This window comes from Xenopus tropicalis, chromosome 9 (assembly GCF_000004195.4).
Source record: "Xenopus tropicalis strain Nigerian chromosome 9, UCB_Xtro_10.0, whole genome shotgun sequence".
Taxonomy (NCBI): domain Eukaryota; kingdom Metazoa; phylum Chordata; class Amphibia; order Anura; family Pipidae; genus Xenopus; species Xenopus tropicalis.
Window position 1 is genome coordinate 25,693,827 of NC_030685.2, and position 11,925 is coordinate 25,705,751.

The following is an 11,925-nucleotide window of genomic DNA, read 5'->3' on the forward strand; positions in this document are numbered from 1 at the left end:
GCCCCCAATAAGGGGTAATTATATCTTAGTTGGGATCAAGTACAGGTACTGTTTTATTATTACAGAGAAAAAGGGAATCATTTTTAAAAACTGGAATTATTTGCTTATAATGGAGTCTATGGGAGATGGCCTTCCCGTAATATGGAACTTTCTGGATAACGGGTTTCCGGATAAGTGATCCCATACCTGTGTTACATTTATGAAGGGTTAAAATATGGTATGTGCTAGATGTTCATAGCATCTATTGTATGGGGCAAGGGCTGTAGTCTAAAAGCTATGGAGTAATCAACAGGGATGTTCTGACAAGCACTGAATTTGAAAAAAAAACTCATGTCCTTCATCAACCCTGGCAGCCAAGCAAAATGATAAACATCATAGAATGAACTAGAGCAAAGTGTAAGTATGTGACCTATGATGCATTACTAACAAAGGGACCAAAGAGCAGATTTGCCAAAAATTTGAATTAGGGAATTTTGAAGGGTTTAAGCTGACTAATTATAGGTATGAGATCAATTATCTGGAAAGCTTAGAAATACGGGAAGGCCATCTCCCATAGACTCAATTTTAATTAAATAATTACATTTTTTAAAAATGACTTTTTCTCTGTAATAATACAATAATATTATTACAGTTACATTATCAGACTCAAGAATAAAATGTGAATTAGCTTCTTTGGGATGTTACTCGATGTTATCCCTATTTAACAACATCCTATTTAAAGGAGAAACTATGGGATACAGATAACAGAGGTAAGGAGAGTAGGAAAAAGACAGAATAAAATGTCTTTTGGGGACCTTATAGAAACTGGTTTAGCAAAGGATGTTATATATATGTATTTGTCTCCTTTTGATAGAATTAGCTCTCTCTCAGGAGGGGGCCTGAATACTTATTCAGGGGGGAGCTCAGCCTGCCATTTAGGGTAAGAGTTTGGGAGATAGTTTATTTGCTTTCCTAGATATACCTGAAAACCCAGCATGAAAGTCAGTTAGGGTACGATATGGGGTGAAAACGTATTTGATGTCCTAGATATTCTTGGCATTATGGCTAAATGATTTCCTGTATCTGTTATCTACTTCTTTATGAGCGTAGGGGAACCCTGACACAAATTGAACTTCCAAGGTGGGCTTGAACTAATGTCTGGCATACACTGCTCTAAGGGATAGACAATAAAGCTATGATAATGGAGAAGAAGCCAAAAAAAAAAAACTTTAGAAGAAAGAAGCAATAGCTGTACAATTTGGAAGCATAATGTGTGTTAATCCTGTAAAGATCCTGTCCCCCAAATATAACCATGACACAAACTGATTTTAAAATTCTTTATTGATAGCATTGAGTTACTTTATGCTTTCTGCCTCAACCTATAAGACATCAAAACGAAAATCAAACATTTGTAGATTTACAAAAGTCACAGTCAATGACGTATCAATATAAAAAAATAATGATTCATAAATAGACAGGGTTAATTAGACAACTCTTAGATAAATTGCTGGCACCAATTGGTGGCTTCAGAAAGTACCGACTGAAAAAAACAAAACCTTCCTCTTTGCATGGTAAATGCCTTGGATTGCTTGCAGATAAGGAAATCAGCATTTGTCCGCAGTATGAGAAAGTCTAAACAGGTGTCTGTGTTCCACTACATTAGGTTTCAATTTAACTAAGAAAAGCCACAATTATGGAACTTGATGTTTGAAGAAAGCTTGCCAAAAAAAGTTGCAACAGTTTTACTGTTTCACCAAAGACTGGAATTCTAAAATGAAGAAAGAAAAGGAACTTACTAAACATTTGTGGTTTTTAAATCAGACAGGAACAAAGCATTCTAAATACTACTCAAAATATCTAGAATTATATACTTTATTCATAATTTTACTATTGTTGATAGTTTATGAACTGCTTATTGAGGCATCAGCTTATATGTTCCATGTGAATTACAAATACAGCCCCTCCCCTTAATACCAGGGCTGTCCTTTCAATGGATTTTATGCAGGATTCCAGAGATAGAATTCTAATATTGAAATATAAACCTACATTCTTTTAAAGCTCATATTCTATTACCCATTATTAATTGAAGTCAAATGACTTTTAGGAGAATATATACAAGGCTGTGCATGGCTGGCTTTTGAGCTGTTGAGCACCATAAGGAAGGGAGATACCTGACTAGCCAATAGCCTTACCTATACATATCTGAAACACACAAATTACAGGGACATTTATTTTTTTAATGTCAAGCAAGTGGTAGATAAAGAAATAATTTATAAAAAATAGCTTATTCATGTATATATAAAGGTCATAAATTCCTTATACGGCTTTAGATAAAGGCAGGATTTAAAACAGCACACCATTTCATTTACATAGAATGTTTGATTCATTTCAGTGCCAATTTAAGCTCAGAATCATGCCCAATGGGATAGGGACCCTTCGTTTTTAAATGCATCAATACTGCATACCTTATAATCTATAAACTGATTTTATTCTTATTATGAAAAGTGACCCAATATCCTTAATTTTGGCCCAGCAATATATTTATGCAGTTACCTTCAACTCCAATTTTGCCATCACCATCAGAGTCACCAGCACCCAGGAAGGCCTTGGTCTCAGCATCAGTTAAAGCCCTGGCACTTGCGCTGAAGTTCTGGAGGAACAGTCTTTAGTTGGTGATAAAGAAAGAAAATCCCAAGTTAAGCCACTGACTTAGAAAATACATATTTGGATATCAATATTTCAGCCTCCTTGTTTAGTGTCATCAATATAACCTAGCTGATTCATCCCACCTACTGCCTGCAAATATTTAATCTTACTTCAGTTCATCTTCCTCAATGAAGCCGCTCCTGTCCTGGTCAAGAATGGCAAAGACGTTCTTCACATCATCTGCGGACTTTTTGCTCAGGCCAGACCTGGCAAAGAAGGATTTGTAGTTGAAGGAGTCAGCAGCTGGATAAAGAAAAAACAAGAGTAGTAAACATGAAGCAGAATGGGAGAAGACAGAAGTTCAAAGAATTAAACACATTTTGGGGAATTGATGCTTTGCTTTGATTAATATGTCACTTCATTAATCCACTGTCAGTAAAATGTTATAAATTAAATTAAACCTAATGCAGTCCTTCAGGATTCACCAGTTACAAGAATTTCAGCTACCTTGCAGGGTTATAAAAATAAAATAATGAGTCTTGTAGATTGTAAGCTCTTTTGGGCAGGCTCTCTTCATCTCTTTTATTGGTTATTGATTGCTTTATATGTTACACTGTATGTCCAATGTATGAAACCCACTTATTGTACAGCGCTGCGGAATATGTTGGTGCTTTATAAATAAATCTTAATAAAAGATTAGCAGCAAAATTCATACAAAATGAGTTTATAGACCCATTGTAAGCATATTCAGGTTCTGTAGAGAAACAGTCCTTGCATTGTTCATGGGAATTGGATGCCTTCCTGTCACAGGACAGATTTATCATTGCTTTGTGAAGAAAGGCAAACAAGCACTGTGACTAGCAGGGAAAGGCAGATGTTCTTGGTATGGGGGAACAGTACTATTCATTTAATAAAGCAATGATCAAATAAAAACCCTTTACTGAGTCTGAAGCAAGAAAAATCCACTAATTCTTCTCATGAACAGAATTACATATCTGGTGTAATTAGAAAAAATAAAGCAGAAACTTGCAAGTAAGATTAAAAGGAGCAGGGGGTATGGATATGGAGCCATATTTTGCAATGCTACCTTGGCATTCCTGTAGAGCAGCAGAAATGTCAGCCTCACTCAGGAGTCCACCAAATGCCATGGCTGATCTAGAGAGGAAGCAAAGTGTTAAAGCAATTTTGTATATTGGAACCATTACAGGGAGTTACAGTTCCTCATCTTGTTAAGAAGAACTCATTGATACTCATTGATACACATTGTGGCCTGCCAGACAAGCTTTAAATGCAAGGGGCACACTGCGCCTTAAGAACTCTGTAAACTGCTCTTATATCTATATCTAGCGACATGGGACCCATTGTTGATTTCAGAAGATGTTAAATAAGGAACACAAATATATATATTTATACAAATATAGGAAATACTGTTCACATGTTATAAATATAAGAACATTAGAAGTCACCAAGGAGTTTCTTCACCATATAAAAGCAGGAGGCTAAAGGCCTAGTGCTTTTATACAGGTCATGGAACTCCGAGGTGATTTCTTATGTCGTTGAATTCCAAGTTGACTTCTAATATCCTAATGTTTTACAAGGGGGGGTACTTTATAGACAATGTTAATAATACAAAGGAAAATCTCATTGTGTTTTCTATTTCCTTTTATTCTTATCAATCCCAGATTCAATTTGGGGCAATATAAAGTAGGGATGCACCAAATCCGCTATTTTAGAATCCGGCCGAACCCTGAATCCTTTGTGAAAAATTCGTCTGAATACCAAATTGAATCTGAATCCTAATTTGTAAATGCAAACTAGGATAAGAAAGAGCTAGACAACCAGTCATATGATTTTAAAGATTCTGATTTAATTCGGCCAGAGGCATGGATTTGGACGGATCCAAATCATGCTGAAAAAGGCCGGATCTTGGCCGAATACCGAACCAAATCCTGGATTCAGGGCATCCCTAATATAAAGTCACAAAGTTTACATCATGTCTGCTAAAACAAAGTAACAAGTCAGCTTTTAAACAGGTTACCAATGACAACCGAGACAATTTAATTAATTAGTTAAGAGTATTAGAATGTCCTGTGTGCAATTACCCTTACTGCAAGGGTAAAAAGGGTAAAAAGGATTTAGTGCCAAGATATAGAAAACATTTTGTTAAGCATCTACTCAGAAGGTACCTATGCAGACCCATTGGAGCAGACAGCATCAAGCTGGACTTTTAAACCTGCCTGATTATATATGTGGTCAATTCTTGGCCAAATAGAAATCCATATAAAATATTTATATGTCATCAGAAATTCTGATGCAATTTGGTATGGTTGTTTCTGTGTTTGCAGAAATATTATTTTAAACAGATTAAAATATTAATCAGTACTATAATTTATTGTCACCCAGGGCTTAAGTCTTAGCATTAGATCTAGCATACCCAATGAAGCAGCGGTGACAAAAAGCAAGTGGGTATGTTAAAGCAGATGCCACTAATGTACAGTAACTCACCGTAAGAGTTTGCAAACTGGAGCAAAGAGATAGGATGAATCCTCTGGAAACAGGGACTGCTGCTTGTGGTTTAGGTGGGTACTGATTATATATCGTGTAAACACCGCCCCTAGCCATATACAGAAATCCAGAGACCAGGTCCACAGCTCAGTTCCTCAGAGGGTTAGCAAGAAAACTTGCAAGCTAATGACTAAGGTATTTATATCCCATAGGAATGCAGATGGTGTTTTCTTGAAACATCCTATACCATAACCTAATGAACGAAACCCCAAGCATTGTATACAATACAGACTTTCTATAGCACAGAAACCCAAACTGGGGGGGCTGGGCCTTCTAAGAGGCTTAAAACAGTAGATGCAGGGCTCAGCCTGATGGTGAATAGTGATGAGCGAATCTGTTCGTTTTAATGCGCCGGAAAATTAGCAAAACAGCAAAATAATTTGTGAAACGCATCGTCAATAGGTAAGTCAATAAGGCAACATTTTTTACACACAACTTTTTTACTTACTCCAAGTGCATTAAAGTCAATTTTTTTTACTTTTTTGGCTCAGTGACTTTTTTGTCGCACCAATTTCTTGCCGCTGTTTTGGGAAAACATTTGCTGAAATGTGGTGGAATTTCGCTGCAAATCCATGACTGCTGAAAAACTTTGCTCATCACTAATGGTTTGTTGCCCTTGATACTCCTGGGCTGACTATCATGACATGGTTTTCATATATCAGCAAATTTATTTTATGTTGGGAGGCTTGAAACCAAAAACTTTGTTCTCTAGATTAAGTTTAAGGTTCTCCTCTGTCCAAGCACAACTCAAAATGTTAAGTTTATCGTCAATGCGTACTGTATGTTTGCTGTAAGTTGCTGTTTAAGATAAATATATTGCATAAACAAGCTCATATGTAAAACCCTGCTTCATCTAAATAAACCATTTTTATAAAAATATACTTTTTAGTAGTATGTGCTATTGGGTAATCGTAAATAGAAATTTGTCATTTTAAGAATTAAGGGCCAACCCCCTGGGATCATAGGATTCACATCCTATGCCAAGGCACACATACATGAGTTCTGCCTTTTACTCCCACACTCCCTGTTACAGTCAGAGCTGCATTATTTCTGGTCAGGTGATCTCTGAGGGAGCACACAGCCCATCACTAAATGGTGGATCAAGGGAAAGAATGTAAAAGGGCAATATTTATTGATTTACACATTCCCGTTTGGTGAAATTTTTTAATTCAGTATTTATTCTGGGGGTATAGTTTCCTTTACCTGTAGATACCAGATGTTCTTATTATATTAGTGTCCCCATCTTTACCTAAACAGGTCAGGGGGAAATTTCAGGACTGTACTTTTTCCATGTAGTGGTATCCACTTTGCTACAAATTATAATAAAATTATGAAAATTCTTGGTTTGTCTTGGGGTTGTACAATTTGTCCTGTTTCTGTTTTAACCCTCTCTGGTCCTGTTCTTGTCCTGTATGGTTCTGTTTCAGTCCTGTCTGGTTCTGTTCCTGCTCCAGTACTCTCTGGTCCTGTTCCTGTCCTGTTTCTGTTTTAGCCCTGTTTGGTTCTGTTCCTGCTCCAGTACTCTTTGGTCCTGTTCCTGTCCTGTCTGGTCCTGTTTCTGTTTTAGCCCTGTCTGGTTCTGTTCCTGCTCCAGTACTCTCTGGCCCTGTTCCTGTCCTACCTGGTCCTGTTCCTTTTTAATCCTGTCTGGTTCTGTTCCTGCTCTAGTCCTCTCTGGTCCTGCTTCAGCTCCTGTCCTATCTGGTCCTGTTCCTGTTTCAGTCCTGTCTAGTTGTGTTCTTGCTCCAGTCCTGTTGCTGCTCCAGTACCTGTCTCTCCGTCCCGCTTCTGCCTGTCACTGACACTTCGCTCTCTACATCCCAATTCTGTCTATCCTCTTCCTGACTTCGAGCCTCTCCATTTTCATTCTTGTCTTGCTTTTGGTGGCAAAAACTAGTATTAACCCTGACATACCTGCAGATCTATTCCATATACTTTACATCTGTAGATTGTTTTATGATTTCATTATCATTATCATTAAGGGGTATCGGACCCCTTATCCGGAAACCCGTTATCCAGAAAGCTCCGAATTACGGAATGCCCGTCTCCCATAGACTTCATTTTAATCAAATAATTCAGAATTTTAAAACTGATTTCTTTTTTCTATGTAGAAATAAAACAGAACCTTGTAATTGATTCCAACTAAGATATAATTAATCCTTATTGGATGCAAAACAATCCTATTGAGTTTAATTAATGTTTTATTGATTTTTTAGTAGACTTAAGGTATTGATATCCAAATTACGGAAAGACCCCTTATCCGGAATACCCTTGGTCCCGAGCATTCTGGATAATGGGTCCTATACCTGTACCTTAACTGTGTCATGTACCCAGCTGTTGTGGCTATTTATCCTCTAAGTTGCCTATAACCAGTTGAGTGAAAAATCCCACTCGTGGTACTTGTGGCAACATGTGCTCTCAGCGCTTCAGCTCTGCTGCATTCCTTCTGCCTCCTGTTGCAAGTTTCAGGTAATTTCACCAATGGGCGCAGGGGAACTGTAATAGACTGTTAATCAGGAGCCCTAAGACTTCTTAAGAAAACCCCTTAAAGTGAAGAAGACCTTGGTCTTCACTAATCCCCATTTGTGGCCCTGAAAATCTCTGCTGCAGTATCAACAGGGGATCTGAACATGGCAGGGATAATTTCAGTAGCAAAGTACAGACAAGGATCAAACATAGTCAGCAACAGGAAAAGGGTTGGGGCAGGCAGCAAGAAAATGTAGTCAAGAACATGAAAGCAAACAAAGAAACAAGGCTTTGGCATGGAACTGTAAAACAGAGCCAGCTTTGTAAATGAAGGAAGAGCCAGCAAAGTCTATTTAAATTAAGTTTGGCGCCAAAGTGACATCACAACACAGTGCTTCAGAACGCGTGTGTGAATACATGCCCTTGAACCCCAGGACTGGAGCGTCAAGAGGTAGGAAAGTAATCTGGTCTTCCAGTGCGCAAAATAAACCCTGGAGCTACAGCCACCTCCAAAGCAGGCAGTAGCCTAGGGTTCCCACAGTGACCCGGGCCAATCTTTGCAGCTCAGTTGTGCCAAGCGAATAGGGTACAAATGTCACTCTCATGCCAAACAGCGGAAATTGCACCAACCAGACTTTTTTTTCAAAAATTTGCATCTGATTTGTATAGAAGTACAAGCACAAATTTTGATACATTATCCACAATTGCATCAGACACATCTTCTTGTTGAGACAGCACAAATGCTGGAGTCATGGGGGGGAAATTATGCATTGTGGGTAAACAACATATCTCTTGGGTACGAAATTTCACTTTGTACACTTTGGTGTGGTAAGTAAATGACCCCCTAAATTCTACTTCCAGTGTCCCTATTAATATTTTCAGATTGTTCTAGTGGCCAAGTCATAGGCTTAGCAACCATATTACTGCACATATCATAACAGTGTAGGGTGGGAAGCAGGGGATGGGGAGAAGCTGAAAACAAAAAACTGTCACATTACCTTGTGATCAAAAATAGATTAACTGAGCTCAGGGCCTCAAGAGTGTGCAGTACAGAAAGATCCCTGTAACAGCCACCTCTCCTCAAATAACACATTTAACTTTTACAAGGTATTTATTATTATAGATGTAAACAGGGAAAGGCAACTGCAAGTGAAATTGAATTGGGGGTTGGAAAGTTATGTAAGTGAAGTGCAATTAGGGATGCACTGAAGCTGCACATTAGAACTGCTTTCAGGTAACCTATTGTTTCTCCTGTTCCCAGGTAAATGGAGGAGTCCCAAGCCAGACTTGGATTTCTTACTATTGAGTGTTATTCTGATATCTACTGGAAGCTGCTATCTTGCTACCTTCCCATTGTTCTGCTGATCGGCTGCTAGGAGGGGGGCAGCCGATCAGTATGGCACAGCAGTAAAGTGTGACTGCAGTTTATCAGAGCACAGGTCACCCCGGGAAATAAAGAATATGGCTAGTCCCATGTAAAATTTCAAAAGAAAATATAAAAAAATCTATTTGTGTTTTTGAAAAATGGATTTCAATGCCAGATTATGCTGGAGCTCTATTAACTGATGCGTTTTGAAAAAAACAAGTTTTTGTTCTTTTAACCTCATAATAAAAAGGTAATTGTTCAGTAAAAAAACATGTTTAGATGCAGGCAAGTTGTCTGATAACCTGCATGTCAACAGAAGGGAGATGCCATCAAAGCAATGTATCGTTACTGGAAATAGATCCATACCTGCCAGTTTTGGTGAATATATATTACTGCTTACTGTGCAGAATTTCATGCTCAGTGTTTCAGGGTCAGCGAGTGCCTCTCACTTTACACTCTTTTCCTTTCTTTCCAGCTGTTGTGGCCCTTCAGCTGTTGTTAGCAAACTTTCCCAGTCTTCTCCAACAGCTGTAGAAGGATGCCGGGAGTCATAAATCTTAGTTTGAGAGTCAAAAATGGCAGATTTCTTGACTATAGCAATAAGCAACTGACACAAATTACAAACTGTCACTATCTGCGAAGATGGAATTAGGTTGGGGACAATCTGTCAAGGCACAACTGTTATTTACTATGCACAGCAGGATCTAGTGTGACTGTGTGGCATAAATAGCAGGGCAGACGGTCTCTTGGCCTTTAAATTTTAATATAGGACCTTTCTTAGCCTTACAGTAAATATGCCGTAAATGAACACTGGAAAGGCTGGCTGTCAGCAGCTACCCTGGCCAGGTTTAGACATGAAATAATGCTTTAAAAAGAAAAGTGAAGCTGCAGGTGCAGATATGGAAGTGGGCACTAGGGCACTATATTGTGTATTGCCACAATATTATCATCAGCCTGGAAAATGTTTTCTAACAGTATATGAAGTAGTCTTTTACTAAACATTTACAACATAAATATACTTTGTGTTTAGGACGAATGTCAAATGCAGCTTTATATGAAATAGACACAAGAATATTTTCTATATTCTCCAAAAATTATGTTGACAACCATAAGTCACATTCATTAAAGTCAGGGGTCCCCAACCTTTCTTACTTGTGAGCCACATGTCAAATGTAAAAAGACTTGGGGAGCAACACAAGCACCATAAAAGTTCATGGAGGTGCCAAATAAGGGATGTGATTGGCTATTAGGCAGCCTCTATGCACACTATCAGCTTACAGGGGGCTTTATTTGGTAGTAAATCTTGTTTTTATTCAACCAAAACTTGCCCCCAAGTCAGGAATTCAAAAATAACTCCCTGGTTTGGGGGCACTGAGAGCAACATCCAAGGGGTTGGTGAGCAACATGTTGCCCCTGAGCCACTGGTTGGGGATCACTGATTAAAGGGGTTGTTCACCTTTAAATTCAATCTTAGTATAACATAGACAATGATATACTGAGACTATTTGCAATTGTTTTTTTTTTATTTATTTTTTTGGTTTTCAGCTATTTAGCTTTTTGTTCCACAGCTCTCTAGTTTGGAATATCAGATGTTGTTATCTGGATGCCAGGGCCTTGTTTACCTTCGCAACTAGGCAGTGGTTTGAGAGACTGGAATATGAAAAATGAATTTAAAGGGGAACCATGCTTTTAACTACATCCCCTACTTAGCAGTTATAGGGGTGTCATTAATATTTGTTGGATTAACAACTCCCCATGTCAGTAGTGAGAGGATAAATGGCAACCCCCCACTAAGGGGGGCTAGGGAAAATTTCAAGTGTGCTGCTGCCTTAAATATACAGGTATAGGACCCATTATCCAGAATGCTCGGGACCAAGGGTATTCCGGATAAAGGGTCTTAACGTAATTTGGATCTCCATACCTTAAGTCTACTAAAAAATCAATAAAACATTAATTAAACCCAATAGGATTGTTTTCCATCCAATAAGGATTATTTATATCTTAGTTGGGATCATTGATTGATCATTGATTAAAATGGAGTCTATGGGAGACAGGCTTTCTGTAATTCGGAACTTTCCGGATAACGGGTTTCCGAATAAGGGATCCCATACCTGTACTTCATTTCTGCTGCTTGGTTAGTGCATGTACAATATGGAAACTGTACTGTACATATGCCTAGCCAGTAGCAGAGATGTTTTGCTAGGCCCTCCTAACTCTCAGCTCCTCCCCAGGATTTTGTTGCAAGTTTCCAGCAACAGGTTAGACCAAGCATTTTTATGGGGGCAAAATACCCTTAAGAGGCACTGTACCTAGGTGCCAGCCCAAGAGTCCCTAGATGGTAAATATGTCTCTGTGGGGGACAAAATGGATCCCTGTTCTATGTTATGCACCACTTTTTTAGGGCACTCTGTTCAGTTTTTAATATTGGGCATGCCCCCAGCTTCCTCACAACTGGTCCTTCTATGACAAAAATGGTGTATTCCGACAACACTTCCAGAAAGTATGTAATGTCTTTATTTTAGTCCCAGGCACAGAGCAATGTTTCAAGCCCGCAGGATATTTCTCAAGCTCAAAACACTATTTACTTTGTGTCAAGGACTGCAAAAAAGGCATTTTACTACATGGTGTTATGTTGCTGCCCATGCAGTTCCCAGAACCCACCATGCTTTGGTTTCCATTGCACCAAGCACACACCATGCAAATACAGGGAAAATCTCCATACAGTTACAAAGATGATTGGAGCACCCAAGTTTATTTTTTTAAAACTATTTTTTTAATGTCTTTGACTGATCTGTAATACTTAATAAGCTGATGGCTTAATTTTATTTTGAATTAAGATGAAAAGGGGAACTGCAAATCTGGCTTTAACGTGCAGAATTAAATGAACTAATAAGATAAACAGT

The 11,925-nt window shown here is 38.4% G+C and overlaps 1 protein-coding gene across 2 annotated transcripts; it reads right to left on the reverse strand.

Moving 5' to 3' along the window:
* Positions 1-1,302: 1,302 nt before the first annotated feature.
* On the reverse strand, positions 1,303-5,238 carry ocm4.6 (oncomodulin 4 gene 6). 2 transcript variants are annotated; one of them, XM_012970159.3, is made up of 5 exons: positions 5,131-5,238; positions 3,713-3,780; positions 2,796-2,928; positions 2,533-2,642; positions 1,303-1,747 (listed from the first exon to the last, which is right to left on the reverse strand). In XM_012970159.3, the coding sequence occupies exons 2-5, from the start codon at positions 3,771-3,773 to the stop codon at positions 1,722-1,724; spliced, it is 330 nt and encodes a 109-aa protein (XP_012825613.1). In that variant the 5' UTR covers positions 3,774-3,780; positions 5,131-5,238; the 3' UTR covers positions 1,303-1,721.
* Positions 5,239-11,925: the final 6,687 nt, after the last annotated feature.

Bases quoted from the DNA above. Each gene is read 5' to 3' on its own strand.
- ocm4.6 (XM_012970159.3), bottom strand. From the start codon at position 3,773: ATGGCATTTGGTGGACTCCTGAGTGAGGCTGACATTTCTGCTGCTCTA. The intron at 2,929-3,712 runs GTAGCATTGCAA...TTCTTTATCCAG, and splicing joins TGCTCTACAGGAATGCCAAG to CTGCTGACTCCTTCAACTAC. The intron at 2,643-2,795 runs GTAAGATTAAAT...CACCAACTAAAG, and splicing joins ATTGAGGAAGATGAACTGAA to ACTGTTCCTCCAGAACTTCA.